The sequence below is a fragment of the Callorhinchus milii genome, unplaced genomic scaffold (genome assembly GCF_018977255.1).
Source record: "Callorhinchus milii isolate IMCB2004 unplaced genomic scaffold, IMCB_Cmil_1.0 Scaffold8, whole genome shotgun sequence".
In the NCBI taxonomy this organism is placed as follows: domain Eukaryota; kingdom Metazoa; phylum Chordata; class Chondrichthyes; order Chimaeriformes; family Callorhinchidae; genus Callorhinchus; species Callorhinchus milii.
This window is the reverse complement of record NW_024704749.1, coordinates 9596018-9612123: the sequence shown is the minus strand read 5'-3', so window position 1 is coordinate 9612123 and position 16106 is coordinate 9596018. Positions and strand designations below refer to the sequence as shown.

Below are 16106 nucleotides of genomic sequence, written 5' to 3'. Positions count from 1 at the left end.
GTACCTGCAGGATTCACGACTTACGAATCAATTGGTGGCCGTTCACCTTTATTATTTTTATGAACCAATTTGTTAATATTAGCCTGTTTATGGCCCTCATTGCTTGTATTGCTTGGTGCAGTGGGACCCATGGATACATGGCCCCCGAGGTATTGCAGAAAGGAACGGCGTACGACAGCAGTGCAGACTGGTTCTCTCTGGGCTGCATGCTCTTCAAACTACTCCGAGGGTAAGTTATTGATTAATCAGCAACTGCACAAGAGATGGGGTGGAGAGGGCCCAGACAAAATATTCAATATGCTGAAGGAATCAAATAACAGACAGAAAAGGTAAAAGTCAGGAGGTTAAGAGGCAAGTGGTCACCGATGTGTGGAATAAGGGAAGGAGAGTGGAGCAGATACAGTGCAAATAATATTAATAGTAATCCTTGTATTTGATATAACGTCTTATCACATTGTTGAGATGTCTCAAAGCTCTTCACAGAATATACTGTAAAGTGAGCTGACTCTGTGTTTTGAGGGTGAAATGTGTTCAAGAGAGATGTGTTTCTGGATAGGGGAATTGAGGGATAAGGTGAGATGGCACAGAGCTGGGGTTGAGAGATGAGACTGACGGATTGGGTGAGAGGGTGGAAAGCTTTTTCTCCACCTCAGCCTCCTCAACCACCCCCACAGACTAGTGCTTGGGGTGCTGCTGCAGAGGCTGAGCCGGTTCCTCACATTTGAGAGGAAGCATGGCTTGATTGGACCCAGTGCAGCAGTAACACTGGCACCATTTGATGTTTGTCCATAAAGGGCCTGTGGAGAGTGATCCAATAAAGAGCTAGAGACACAGCAGCGACCTCCTGCGGGAATCACCCATTGATTGTTGTGAGTGGGGCCTTGAAGTGCTCAGAGAGTAAAAGTCAGAGAAGCTGGCGAGATCAAAGAGAAAGGAGAAAAGGAACGAGTTTCCTCTTACCTTGGTCGATATAGCAACGGGAGAGTTTCTTATGCAATGCGTCAGTCACCAAACCTCACTAACCTTTAGGTTGGAGCCAAGGCTTCCAGGCACTCTCCTATGGAAAAACTGCAACCTTATGGCCAAGAGGAAAATGACTGCGCACAGAATAATTTTCGCTGAGAACTTCCACGTAGTAAATCTGTAACCACCAAAACATATAAACATCACAGTACAATATATGCATTCTGTAAATGCTCCAGGTACAATTCCATAACTGAAAAAAAAATTGCCGAGGCCGCAAAGCAGGAAATCTGACATGTAACTGTTTTGGACTCTTGGACGAGCTTCTTGCCAACATGTCCCCATTCGAAGAGGAAAGGGTTTTTGACGGACGTTTCTATGGCTTCCTCCCATCAGCTTAACTAAGTCCCCAGCCTTAGCCTCTTCTCTGTCTTGTGCAGAGCCTCACACTGAAGGGGGATATAAGGTCACTCATTGACTTTCCAAGTGCCAAGTGGTCATTGTTCATCTTTAGGTCTGGGCAGTGAGTGTCTGACTGTAGGAGGCATTGTAGCTGAGTCTGAAAGGATTTCTCCACACCCCTCTTGCCTGTCCACCCACTCTGAGATCAGCTTTTGGGATGAATCCTGAGACCTTTCTGCGCAGTGCGGCTATTTCAAACTGGACAGTGGTCTGTTTTCAATGTCACCGTAAGGTAACTAATATATCTCCTTCCCTGCAGACACAGTCCGTTCCGGCAGCACAAAACGAAAGATAAGCACGAGATTGACCGCATGACATTGACCATGGTAAGAAAGCCACTCTCGCAACAGAGATACCATTCAGCAATCAGAGAGTGAGGCAGAAAAAAATCAATCGTTACACTTGGATTCATGAGAAATTAATGTTTAACACCAATTTAATATTCAATAAAATTGTGTAACTCTCAGACAGCACAGAGCCAAAGGTCAGCATTCAGTGCCTGCCTGTCCTGATCATGCTAGATTGACCCTGATCTATGGGGGAGAGGGGGCGATAAGATTTCTGACTCAATGAGGATCCTCTGCTCTGCCAAACAGTGGAGGAGCCATGGTCACAGACTCCGATCAAATTCTCCAGACAATTGGCACATTAAACGTAAGGAATGTAAGAAATGCATTGCCAATCTGTGTGATACCAGTTTAGTGTGTACAAAGTAATCTGTATACACTGCTTGTTCCACCAGGGCCAAACTTATTGGCAGTAGCGCTCCTGTCGACCCATGAGAAGGCTTCACAATCTCATTGCAGGTGTGCGAGAGGTCAGGGAGGATGGATAGGCCAGAGGGAAGGGTAAAACAGGCACTTAGATCTATCTCACTGTCCATTCTTTATGACTGAAAGCGGAGGGAGGTGGGGAGAAAAAGAAAGTAAATAAGTGAGGGACAAATTAGTGTGTGGATTTGAAAAGGTTTTTTTTTAATCTTCTCCAACAGAATGTAGAATTACCGGATTCCTTCTCTCCAGAGTTGAAGTCTCTCTTAGAAGGTTTACTCCAGCGGGATGTGGGCAAGAGGCTGGGCTGCCTGGGCCGGGGGTAGGTTACCTTTGCTGTGCTGGGACATGCCCGTCATGCCCTCTCACCTCCCTACCTATCCAATTTGCTTACCCCCCCACTCCATCACCCGCTGCCTCCACTCGGCCGGCTCCGGCCTCCTGTTCGTCCCTCGCCCCCTCGACTCCACCATCGGCAGGCGTGCCTTTAGCCACTGCACCCCGAAGCTCTGGAATTCCATCCCTCAATCCCTCCGCATTGCCCCCTCTCTCCCCACATTTAAATCCCGCCCAAAGACCTTCCTTTTTGATTGTGCTTATGGTCACCTCCCCCCTCCCTCTTCCCCTGGCTCAGGGTTAGACTTCACAACTGTCAAGCGCTCTGTGACGCTACCGTGTGTGAAGGTTGGCATATAAATGCAAGTTGTTGCTGGGACGTGGAAGTCAGGGTCGGTGGGAGTTTGTGCTGGAGGCGCTCAGCGGTTCAGACGAACAACATTTGGCCCTGGTCTTAATAAAGGCCCTGAAATCCAATCAAGTGATTTTGATCTTGACGTAGCAGAGCAGAACTGCCCTGTCTAATGAACAACAGCAAAGAGTGGGCTTGAATTATTACTCCATTGTGAATTTATTGCCAGCCATTCGGTGCTGTATTTTATATCAAATGGTCAACATGGAACCATAGAAATAAATGTATGACGCAGTAGGAGGCAATTCAGCCAGATTTTTTTTTGTGTCCTTGTTTTGCTTCACTGTCAGGCTGTCCATCCTCATCCCAATTCCTGCACTATTCTCGAACCCTCTAATATCCTTCCATTGCATGTGTTTGACCAATTCTCTTTTATATGCCGCCTCAATTGATCCCTGAAACAGCCACTCCTGGCAAATCACTCTCTACCCCAGAGGTTCTCAAACTGGTTATCATCTTGTGATCTGTGCTGGACATTGGGTGAAGATTTGAGACGTCTCGAAGACGTGATAAGGCTCTTTATAGAGTGCAAGGATTATTATTATTGAGATGCCATAGCAGAGACAGAACAGAGCCACGGACACAATCTACCAGCTTGATTTGTTCAGGGTGTTCTCAGCTGCTATCTTCTCATGCTTTCCAGAAAAATGTAATGTGTCAAAGTAAAGTGCCTTCCACCTTGTCCTTGCACTGTGACATTGCACAGTCCATTTCTGCAGGAAGCAAAATAATGAGAATATTTTGCTGTGTCCCCACAGAGCAATTGAGGTGAAAGAACATCCGTTTTTCAAAGGTATTGACTGGCAGCAAGTCTACTTGCAGAAGGTAAGTGCTTTCTAATTCCAATAAAGTGCTTTAAAAAGTTATTTCTCAATATAAAGGTTAACTATTCACATAATTTCTTCTCCCATATTCTTCATTTTTTCGCTCTGCCTGAGGTGAGGAACTGTGTGGGAAGCTTCCCCCACCCCCATGGTCTGAGTAAAAGTTGCTGCACAGCCTGTGTGACCCAGGAGAGCTCTTTGTTAGTTGCCAGGCTGCTGCTGGGCAATGTAAGGATGAGGGGGATGCCTTCGACATTACAGTCCTGTGGGGATGTGAGTGCCCGGGCACCTTGGCACCCCAAGTACTTATTCATCGAATCCTACAGCACAGATGGAGGTCATTCAGTCCATCGTACCTCTGCCGGCTCTTTGAAAGAGCTATCCAATTAGTCCCCACTCCCCCGTTCTTTCCTTGGAGCCTTGCAAATTTTTTCATGTTTCAGCATTGACCTGTATGAGCAGAACTGTATTCAGACCCTTACCTCACTGGTAATATCCCCATTCCTGTCTCAGGCCTTTATTGTGCAAAGGTTTCCCTCCACAAAAACACTACTGAGAGGTTTCTGTTGTGAAATTCCAGTTAGACATCACTGTAACCACCCAATCAAACCCGCAATGAGCTGTCCTGTGTTTGTTTGCAGTATCAGCCTCCACTCATTCCTCCCCGAGGAGAGGTCAATGCCGCTGATGCATTCGACATTGGGTCATTCGATGAAGAAGACACTAAAGGCATAAAGGTATTGTCTGCGCTGTACACTCACAGTCAATGGGTCCTTCTGTCTGTGTCACACAGGCAACCCATGTCCTACAGGAGGAGGGGCCATGTCGCCCTTGGGGGCCGTGTCCTGCCAGGGGGAGAGGCCATGTCCTATCTGGGATAGAGGCCGTGTCCTTTCTTTGGGTGTGTGGGGGGGGGGGGTGGCATGTCGTACTGGGAAAGGGACTGTGTTGTGCATATAACTATGCTTATTGGTCTCCCTCTTCCCCCTCTCTCTTTGACTCTTCTCTCTCATAACTCTACTGTTGCTTACTTCCCCTTATATTATTCCTCACCTTGTTTTTTCTCTCCCCATGACATCTGTCCCATCTGTCCATCTCATCTGTCTGTCTCTCTGCTGCTTGTCCCCACCCTCCTTCTCCCCTCTTTCAGTTGCTGGACAGTGATCAGGAGCTGTACAGGAACTTCCCGCTAGTGATCTCCGAGCGGTGGCAGCAGGAGGTGGCAGAGACTGTGTACGATGCGGTGAACACTGACACAGATAAAAATGAGGCCAAGAAAAGAGCGAAGAATAAAACACTCGGTCACGAGGAAGGTAACGCCACAAATGTGTAACATGAAGATATCTAGAAGTGATAGGGGAAAAAATCTGCAGTGTCACACTCACATTTAACATTAAGCCCCATCTGCAGTGAACTGGCTCCAAACCAGCATTGACATGAGGAACCGTGTCTACCCTGTGCCCTTGGAGGTGCTATGTTCTCCCTGTGCGAGATGCTGAGGTCTTGGAGTGGTCAGTGCTAAGGCAGTTAGCTTAAGTAGAGATGTTGCCTTGACAGCTGATTGCAACAAGTCCCATTCGCATTGTCAAGTGAAGGTTCTGATTCTATCTAGTTCCCTCTTTTGTAAAAAAAATTAAACATTAAAATAAACGAAATTGTGAATAAAGCACAATCTATTTTAGTTATGTTAAAGGAAGCTGCGTGTGTGACCCAACCACTGAGTGTCAGTCCCTCGGGTAGGGGGGTGAGGGGAGTGGGGAGAGAGGAAACAGGTTTAACTCTAAATTCCAACCTAGAGGAGCAAAAATGGAGCAGATAGACCGTACTGCTGGAATGCTATCTCATGCCCCCTCGTGGTAGTGAGCAGCAAGGAAACTCGGGCACTGGCTGAATTCAACAACAACACATTACATTTGTATACACCTTTCACGTCAGGAGCACATCCCAAATTCAGGGGGAATTTGAGGTACGGGGCAGGAGTGACTCCAAAACCAAAATGAGTTCTATGTGTCGCCATTCTGAGGATCCAAATACTACAATAACAACACCAAGATTACATTTGTATAGCACCTTTCACATCGGACGTGCCAATGCGCTGAAAATACAATACAAATTGCTGTTTATACAATGCCTTTCACAACGTCAGGAGGACACCCCAAGGCGCTTAACAATCCTGCTGTAGCACCCGAGCTGGGGGTGGGAGCCCAGGGGAGACGGGGAGGGGGAAGAATAACCAAAAGCTCAGTCAAAAAGGTAGGTAGGTAGGTAGGATGGCAAGTCAAGTGAGGGAGGGAGTAATTATGGTCAAATTAATAAATAAAAGTTATAAAATGAAAAGAAAATAATCAAATAAAAGTGACAAAAATCCAGGCTGATTGTGTATTTGCTTCTTTGCAGATTATGCCTTGGGCAAAGACTGCATCATGCATGGCTACATGCTGAAGCTCGGAAGTCCATTCCTTACTCAGTGGCAGCGTCGCTATTTCTACCTCTTTCCCAATCGTCTGGAGTGGAGAGGAGAGGGAGAGTCCCGGGTAAGTGGGCAGCCGGCTTTGCGTGAGCGACAGGGATGTCACTATGTTCATCAAGAGGAGGGTAGTGATGAGTATCGAGCACATGATATCAGCCTCCGCTGTGTCTTATAGAGGACCTAAGATAATAATAATAATCCTTGCATTTGATATAGCTCTTCGCAGAATATGCTATAAAGTGAATTGACTGTATATTTTGTGGGCGAAACGCAGCAGTCAATTGCGCACAGCAGGGTCCCACAAACAGTCGTGGATTGAAATGACCACTATTATTTTTGGGGGGAAGGAAGGAAAAAAGAAGGAAGGAAGGAACCCCCAGAAAAGCGATCCGCCAATCGACTAGCAACCGGATTCCTACTTACTGCTAGTTAAACAGAGGCGTGTGGAGTAAGGAAACTTGCTCAACATTTCGCCCTGCCGGGAATTGAACCCAAGTCTCTTGATTGCGAGGCGAATGCTCTAACCATACATGACTCCACACGATGACAAATTGTGGGGTACAGTTAACCACTAAGAGTGAGATAGGGGCTTACAGTTGCCCTGGGAGGAAACAAATGCTCAAAGGAGAGTAATGCTGTGCAGACTCGCAGAGAGTGTCTTCTCACTGCAGTTCTGGTGTGTTTGTGTTTCGTATATTTACTACATATGATATAGATTGTGCTGGGTGCAGAGTAGGTACATGTGTCTGTCATTTAACCCTCTGGGTGTGTGCTCTGCTGGTGAGAAAGACTGAGTGTCAGTCACAGATGGGTGATAGATACAGTGTCAGTGGAGTGTGAGGAGGTGAAATTAGCCAATTGCCTATTGAAGCAGTTCAAGCTGAAGTTATGGACCTGGAGCAGGGGCTTAATCTGCTGTCAGCCCCTGATCCAGCCTGTTCTGTTCAGGGAGTCAGACAGCGAAGCTGAAGTCATTTTCCTCTTTCCTACCCACTTCCCTGGGGGCTTTGTCCATCTGCCACTGCTCTCATGATTGTCGGTGAGTACACAATGGCAGGACTTGGAGCAGGCTACCTATCTGCTGTGTCTGGCTGCTAAATTGTGCATCCTGATATGGGAAATCCATGTGGTAGTTTTTCGCGTAATGGAAATGATCATGTTTATTCAGGGTCACAGTGAAACGGCCAGAGAAAACGAGAAGTCAGGGAGGCAGTGTGTTTGATTGACATGAGGTCCGGGGTTTCAATGGCTGCAGAGTGAGTGAGGGTGGAGAGGAGTTTCAGAGAAACAAGGCGCTGCAGAAAAGTGTTGGAGCAAGTGTTGGAGCCGAGTTGTAACACGGGAAGGAGGTGGCATTTCAGGAGGAACAGGATGGGGGAAATTTAAAGGAGTAATGACCAGAATTAATACTAAAACGGAGAGACAAAAGGGCGTGATGAGAGAGGTTGCAAGCTGGGCGAGGGGAGGATGCCTCACAGCAGTATGAGAGGGACTCGAATCCTGAGCCTCCAAAGCAACGGAGCAATGTTCAAGTCTTAAACAACCTTTGTAGAGAGTTCAAAGATTTTCCATTTTATGGAAAATGAATTATCTCCTTTGCAGTAAAGGCACCTTATATAATTGTTTATTGGTGTTCAGCTATTAAGATCAGAGGTCTGAAATTTGTTATGCCTTTTTGGATAATTCTTCAATACTGTCTTAATTTGGAAAAGTTTTTCATGGTTCTTTGAAAGACACCAACTCCCAAATTTAAGGCTGAATTCAAGAATTTTCTCAAATTCGGTACAATCTTAAAATGTTAGATGGTGAGTAATTTCGGACCTCTGCTTTCTCTGCATGAAGAGCAGGGACACAGAGTGGGATGGGTTTTATACCTGAACCTGTTTCGCTTTTGAATGATCACAGTATCAGGCATGAGGCTGAATCTAAAGGTTTAAACCTGTTCTAGTTCTAACAGGCTTTCGTTGCATTGAATAGATTAGTGCATCAGCACTCTATACAGTGAGATCTAATCAAACAAAGGATTTGTCATGTTATTTCCACTTAGGATGCCTGGATTATTTATAAAAGACGTAGGCTGGTAAGAACAATGCTGTCAAACTATAGCATCCGCCCCACTCCCTCATGCTATAGTTGAAGTTTCTGAGTGTTCTGCTGGGATGTCACGATGCGATTTAATGAAAATTTCGCAAAACATTTCGCTATTCTTTCTCCATTCCACATTTTCTCTGTCTCTTCCCTTCTCCTTGCCTTACGTACCAGCCCCCCACCCCCCCCGTCACCGTGACCAGCCCATCCCTTCCCCGCGGCTCGCTTGTCTCTATAGCCCGCCGATGCCCTATGACTATGTAACACACTCCCCTGCCCATCTCTAAGGCCCACCCGCGCCCGTGGTCCATCCCACGCCCGTCGCCATTGCTCGCTTGTTCCCTTGGCCCGTCGATGCCCTCCGGCTACGCTGCTGATCTGTGCTATGGAATAAAACTGGATTTCAGCTTGCTCTGATTCCCTCCCGGCCCAAGGTCAGAATTGATCCTTGGGGGGTGCTCTTGTGCTGCTACATTGGACCGTGACATCCCTGATGCCGTGTTTGTTGTGTGCAATGTTGTTTTATGTGTGTAGCAAATTTAAGATGTCCGCTGTCAAAGGCAGTGTGATGCCTACTCTGCCCTGCTATGCCTAAATTGCTGTTCTGCATCCATGGGTTCCACTAATTATTATTAAAGGATCAGAACTAATTATGTAAAAATTGGTCAGGTTCCCCTTCCTGATTGCTAACCAGAGAGCAACTACAGCAAAGTATGGCCTTTGGGTGAGGACAGAATTAGACACAGTTGCAGTACCTCCTTTTTCTCCCCCCACCCACCACCACCGAGGTGGAAGGGCCTGAAGCATTGGTATTTGGCCCCCAATCGTGTCAGACAGAAGAAGGAAAAGGAAAGAGAATAGAGGGAGCAGTGTCCTCAAATAGATCAACAATTTACATTTATACAATGCCTTTCAGGTCAGCACATCTCAAAGTGCTTCTCACAACGGACTGAGAGCCCAAGCTGGGGGCCAAGGGGACAGGTGGCTGAAAACACAGTAGAAGAGTGGGGGGGGGGGGCTTAAGGTGGGTTTTGAAGATGGAGAGGGAGGGGTCAAGGCAGAGGGAATGCAGGATGAAAGTGGGGGTAGATGTTTGAAGGCTCGCCCACCAATGGGGAACAATGATTAATTGCCACCATGATGGTATTGAGCCAACAGAGTGCATTGCTGATATTCCTCACACCAGCAAGGGGCATAAGTCAGAGATAGTGAAAGGCTAACCTGCCCCTCACTTACTCAAATAGGCAAATTCTAGTGCAATTTCCGTTTATAAGTGCAAAATACACTTCGTAATAAACGTGTCGCAGTACAGGTTTGACGCATTTAGAGGCAAATTAGAACTGACTTGAGGCAAATTAGATTTTTCTTGATTTGAAATGGTCTCTAATTGGGATTGGTATGAATCCGTTGCTCTCTTTTTCTTAAAAAAAACCTTCCTGGGATGAATTTTCCTCCCTGTAATGGGAAGAAGCAGCAGCAGCTCAGAGGCAATGCAGCAAAGGTATGTGGTGTGGCTCCTACATAGTTTGGATTCTGTGGTTTGGTCTGGTCTGCTCTCTAGGCACAGCGTACCTGACGCTTGGAGCTCAGCGGTCAGTCTGAGGAGTGTACTTTGCACTCCAGCCAGTCCAACAGGACAGATTATACATTAGGGAGGTGCGTACGGTCTGGCCTGGTGAGAGCCTGATAACTGTGAAGTGTCCCACCTGGAGAGACAGGTCCCAGCCACCCCCTCAAGGCCATATGAAGAGACCAAAGGCAGAATGAAACTCAGATCCTTCTCCATGGACATTGCTTATTATTGAATATTTATACAGGGTAATAATTTGTGGAAGGTAGTTTAGCCAGCACAGTTAGCACTGAACGTCTGTTTACAGTGAGCTTCTAAGAGTCAGTCATACAACAACAACAACAACAACAACAAGATTCCATTTATAGAGCGCCTTTCACGTCAGGAGGACGTCCCAAGGCGCTGCACAGTTGGGTCATGACCCGAGCAGGGGGGAAATGGTCAGGGTGAGGGGAGGGAAGGGAGGGAGAGAGGAGGGGAAATGGTCAGGGTGAGGGGAGGGAAGGGAGGGAGCGAGGAGGAGGAAGAGAGTCGAGAGGGGAGCTGAAGGCACGGTCAAAGAGAAAGGTTTTGAGACCGGCCTTGAAGGAGGAAAGGGAGGAAGCAAGGCGAAGGCACTGGGGGATGGAGTTCCAGAGCCTCGGGGCTGAGAGGCTGAAGGCCCGACCACCGATAGTAGGGCGGTTGGGGCGGGGGACGTGGAGCAGACCGGAGCCAGAGGAACGGAGGGTACGGGCAGGTAGGTAGGGGGATAGTAGGTTGGAGAGGTAGGAGGGAGCAAGGCCGTGAATGGCCTTGTAGGTGAGGATGAGGATCTTGAAATCAATCCTCTGGGGGATGGGGAGCCAGTGGAGGCGAGCGAGGGTGGGAGTGATGTGGTCCCGAAGCCTGGTGCGGGACAGTACACGAGCTGCAGAGTTCTGAATGACCTGCAGCTTGTGGAGGGAGGTGGCGGGAAGGCCGGCGAGGAGAGAGTTCCCATAGTCCAGCCTTGAGGTGACAAAGGCGTGAACCAGGGTTTCAGCAGCGTGAGGGGTGAGGTAGTGCCGTAATCTGGCGATATTCCGGAGGTGATGGAAGGCGGTGCCAGTTGTGGTGCGGATGTGAGGGAGAAAGGACAGCTCAGGGTCGAACAAAACGCCGAGGTTCCTGACTGGCTTTGAGAGGTGGAGAGTGCAGCCTTGGATGCTGATGGTGTCAGCGCCTGAGGTGCGGAGGCGCTGACGTGAGCCAATCAGGAGGGCCTCGGTTTTTTGCACGTTGAGCTGAAGAAAGTTGTCTCTCGTCCAGGACTCGATGTCGGACAGGCAGGCTGTCAGGACATCGGTGGTCGTGGAGTTGAGAGTAGAGGAGGAAAGGTAGAGTTGGGTGTCATCCGCATACATGTGGAAGTTAACCCCATGTTTGCGGATGATGTCACCAAGGGGGAGCATATAGAGGGTGAAGAGGAGGGGACCGAGGACAGAGCCCTGAGGGACACCACATGAGACAGTACGGGGGGTGGAGGAGAAGCCATTCGTTGAGACGAAGTGAAGACGGTGAGAAAGGTACGACCTAAACCATTCAAGGACAGTGCCTTGAAAGTTGAGGTGGGAGGACAAGCGGTGGAGTAGGATAGTGTGGTCGACCGTATCGAATGCTGCCGATAGGTCGAGGAGGACGAGGAGACAGAGGGAGCCCTGGTCACAGATGGTCAGGATGTCATTGGTGACCTTGACCAGGGCAGTTTCTGTGCTATGAGCAGCACGGAAACCTGACTGAAGGGGTTCAAAAAGAGAATGGGTGGAGAGGAAAGAGCGCAGTTGGGAGGCGACAACTCTTTCCAAGACTTTGGAGAGAAAGGGGAGGTTGGAGATGGGCCGGTAGCTTGATAACCATACCATAAGGCACTGGAGACACAAGATTGACCTGGAATTGCCTGCCATCTGACTCTGTTTCCAAGATCCCATCTCAAATTGACGAGACCAGGTGCTAATGGAATATTAGCAGGAAGCAGATTGTTGGAATTTGTGCCTTGGTTTTACCTCCTATGGGAGCTGGAGATGGAAGAGGACAAGTCCCCTTCCATCTGCTTAAGGGATGAGCCATTTTCACTTGTTTATTGGATTTTTGCAGTCTGCTGGAAGATGAGCAGCCTCCTGTCATTTAATAAACTGGACAAATAATTTAGATCTGAGCTCTTCCCAATTTCTCCCCTCCTCTGCAATCTCCTCCAACTGTGCTCTCCTATCTGCATCACCTGTTCATTTTATTCTATTTTTGTTCCTCACTCCCTCCGTAATCTTTCAGGCTAGCTACCCTTTCTTCTTCCCTTCTCCCTGCTCCCCATTGTAATTGTCAAGCACTCAGATGTTCAACGTATGTGAAAACGACTGTGTAAATGCAAATTGGAATCAGAATCACAGGTTCAAGGGGTGTGAAGCACAGTTTTAGGACAAGCACTATTTCTTCAAAGTGTCTGATCAACAACTGGAAGAAGGATGGTAACTGAGGAACAAGCCTCGTTTAAGAAACAACATGATACTATAATGGGAAGACAGAAGTGGGAGTTGTGGAAGAATGGGATCTAATAGGCTGAAGGCCTTATTTCATCCAAACCTTCCTTGTGATAGGCAGGTGCCTGGGCTGCCCTGGTTACCTTGATGAGCTTTCTCTTTCTTCCCATCAGTCAGATTCTCAATCTGGTGTTTCTTGCATCTGGTGCAATGGTAGTAATATGCTTCTCAGTGTCCCATCATTGAGCACAATTGCACTCACACTGGTATTATCGGGTCAGTCTGCAGAGGGTGGCAGTAACTCCCTGTTTAGCAAACAGTCTTCCATCAAAGGTTTATTAAAAGTGAGTTAATTTCTCAGCCTTTACCTCTGTGTCAGTCCTGATACCTGTTAATGCAGTGCCTGTTCATGCCATTATCTGAGATTCTGCCTTCATTCACAAGATATATTTCAGCTCTAACCCCATTATGCCCTGGATTTGGGAATCAGTAGTTTTGGAATACATTTTGCTGCCATAACCCCAGCATCGATCAGATAGAAACATAGAAATTTACAGCTCAGAAGGAGGCCATTTGACCTTTCAAGCCTGGACAAGCTCTCAGAGCAAAACCCACTGAAAATTGTTCTTTTTGAATTGAAATAAAAGGAACATTTTTATGGTTCAACTAAATAAATTTAGTTCTGTGTTTTTGTGATCCAGCAAAGCCTGCTGACAATGGAGCAGATCGTTTCTGTGGAGGACACGCAGATTAAGGACAAGAAATGTATTCTTCTACGGATTAAGGGAGGAAAGCAGTTCGTTCTGCAGTGTGAGGTGAGTGGCATACAGATGGGACCATCAACCTGGAGATAGGTTGGTCAGTCAGGGTAATGTGTTTGGAAAATGTTAATCTTTGATATTCAGTATCACATTCAGCCCAGCACAGAGTACCTTCTTCTGACGAGTCACTTCAGTGCCTCCCATTGGCCTATTTGGCAAAGGCACATAGACAGGGCCATGCAGGTCACAGGTTAGAATCCAGATCTACACTGAGATCACTAACCTCAATCGGGGAAGGGAGCATTGGATTGCGATAAAATGCAGAACTCATAGCAATTTCTGTCTGGCCTCAGCTGGAAAATGCCCGTGTGTGGATCCTGCTGAGGAGGGGAGAGGACAGGAAGAGTTGAAAGAGGAAAGGGTAAAAGACTGGATGCCATCTTAGCTCTAGGCTCGGTGGCAATTTGGGTGAAGTAGCAGGTTAGCAGCAGCAGTAGGTACTCCCAGTATGAGTTAAATCCACCAGGAAAGATGGGGAGGGGAGAAGAAAGGAGAATGTGGTTGCAGCATTGACTTTTTTTTAAACACACTTGTATTATTCAGAGTGACCCGGAGTTCATCCAGTGGAAGAAAGAGTTGACGGAAGCCTTTAACGAGGCTCAGAGGGTCCTGCGGAGGGCTCCGAAGGTTCTGAACAAGTCGCGTTCGGCGGTGGTCGAGCTCACCAAACCCCCCCTCAGCCACAGGAACAGCAACGGCCTTTAAGCGAGATGATGTGTGAGTGGGGGAAAAGAAAGTGAAAGATCTGAGGATGTTTTGTGCAAACTACTATAATCACTCATATGTGGTCCAGCGTGTTGTTATTAGCTAAATATACAATCCCACAACCAGGGTGGGTATCTACATATATATGTGTGTGTGTCTCTATATATATCTTATATATACACACACACGTGTATAAGAGACTTTTGGAACAGTCCGCTGTGTATTTTCTATTGAAAGTATTGACAAATGAGTGCAGCGCCAGTGACTGACTGCAGCTGCAGTTCATGAGCCAACTCTGCAGGAATAGACCAGAGGATGCCAAACGCATTTGGAAACTGTTTTGCTTTGTGTCACGTGCCATCGGGCTCCTGGCGGGCGTCCTTCACTTCATATCAGAGGGGCCGGAGGATCGCAAGGAAGAACTACTTTGGGAAGCGTTGAAGTACAAGACTAGAGACAGAAGGAACCTCCTCTCCTCCAGCACCAAGACTACAACATATTGCAAACCATTGAGGCATGGTCAGTTGTCTACCCGTTGCCATGGTTTCTCTGCTCTAGAAATGCTGATTTATGAGTTGCCATGGTGCCATTAATCAATATTTTGACCTGGGTTTACCTCCCAGTCTCACATATCCTCTGCCACATATTCATGGTTACCGAATGCTGCTCTCCGTTAGTATCCAACATCCGGGCCTTGGAATTTTCAGTTGGATTGTATGATCACTTTATTCCCTTGATTACCAGATGCCAGTTTGTCACCTGGTAACCAGAGCAGTTGCATTTTATTTTTGTTATATTCTGTGAAACGCAGTGGTGCGTGCGTTGGTACTTAATTCCCCCTCCTCTTCCGACCCCCACCCCCCCCAATGGTTGATTGCAGTGTTTCTATGGTTACAAGAGAACGATTGCTGGATTGCATATTTTTTCAACATGTTAATAACCTCGATATGTTAGCTGTCGCTACATTTCCACGGCTACTGAATGCTGCTTTGTGGCTTGTTTCTGTTGCTAGGGTACTGGGGTTTGGTAGGCGACAACACGGCCACTCTTCAATGCCAACTTCCCCAGAAACATGGCTCAAGTTTCTATGGATGTCTGTTTACCTGATTACAGTATTATGACCCATCTTACTTCTGTGATGGCCGGATGCTATCTAGACATGGACCAGTTGACTACTGTAGGCAATTTTTGGTGACTTGATTGGAAGCTAGCCGTGGAGCCAGAATTCTCCTAGTCTCAGTGTGTTGAACCAGTTACTGCTCTCCGTTTGATTGTGAAATTCCTTGTCGAGATTTATTGGATCTGCACCTCTCCAGGCTTCACTCATCGTGTACATGAGACATGCAGTGTTACTCCTCTGGGCGATTGAAACGTCATATTCACAGCACATGGCTCTTTTTATTGCAAAGCCTCCCTTCCCTTCTTTCCCACCGAGACGTGCAAAGTGCCAACAGACTTAAAAAAAAATCAAGCAGTTAAAAAGAAAAAGCAGGAAACAAAATAAATATTTATCATAGATATTATTGTCAAAGTGTACATAATGTTTAAAATCTAATATACTGAGATCCCATGGTGACAACTTCAGAAATCTTGAAGTGATGATTGAATGGCATGAGTTTATCAAAATGTTTGAACAGCAGCTTTACGTTGTTTTATCGAAACTGGTTGTAACACAAGAGTCAGATATTAATCAGAGTTTAGATATTGCTGTCAGAACTGCATTTCCTCTTTTTTTGTTACGTTTTAGCTCTAGTACCACTGAAATGTTAAGACCTCATATTTTGACTGTATAAAAACACAGATGATGTGTATAGTTTTTTTGGGGGGGATTTATTCTGGTTTAAGGTTTACTGCTTTTAGTGCGTACTGAAAAATAATAAGACGTGGATTGGGCTTTGAATTTGCCATAGCAGCTGCCTTGATCTACCCCTTTAAGAGAGGAAGATTTGAAAGTATTCAATAGTGGTTGGTTGTGGGAATAAGCAAGCTGGTTTGCAAATGGGTGGTGAAGTTTGTTTAATTGCCAAATGAAGAGGGCCATAATTCCCTTTTTGCTAACCAGGATACTATTGTTTTCCAGCTTCCAGCTTTGAATTGATACTGGCTTCTAGCTTGTTCCTCTAGCGTGTGCGGAGGGCACTGTTGAATGTTGAGAAGGATATGGACTATTTTGAATTGATCTTATTGGTT

General features: G+C 46.8%; 1 protein-coding gene across 2 annotated transcripts in view; it reads left to right on the top strand.

Annotated features, from left to right (window-relative positions):
- grk3 (G protein-coupled receptor kinase 3) overlaps positions 1–15392 on the top strand; it is a 69769-nt gene extending 54377 nt beyond the window's left edge. For both annotated transcript variants that reach the window (XM_007901920.2, XM_042337252.1), the window contains 9 exons: positions 122–229; positions 1685–1751; positions 2417–2517; positions 3702–3768; positions 4409–4504; positions 4918–5080; positions 6165–6301; positions 13092–13205; positions 13755–15392. In XM_007901920.2, coding sequence (XP_007900111.1) covers positions 122–229; positions 1685–1751; positions 2417–2517; positions 3702–3768; positions 4409–4504; positions 4918–5080; positions 6165–6301; positions 13092–13205; positions 13755–13916 — 1015 coding nt within the window. In that variant the 3' untranslated portion in view covers positions 13917–15392. The remainder of the gene's footprint in view (positions 1–121; positions 230–1684; positions 1752–2416; positions 2518–3701; positions 3769–4408; positions 4505–4917; positions 5081–6164; positions 6302–13091; positions 13206–13754) is intronic.
- Positions 15393–16106: the final 714 nt, after the last annotated feature.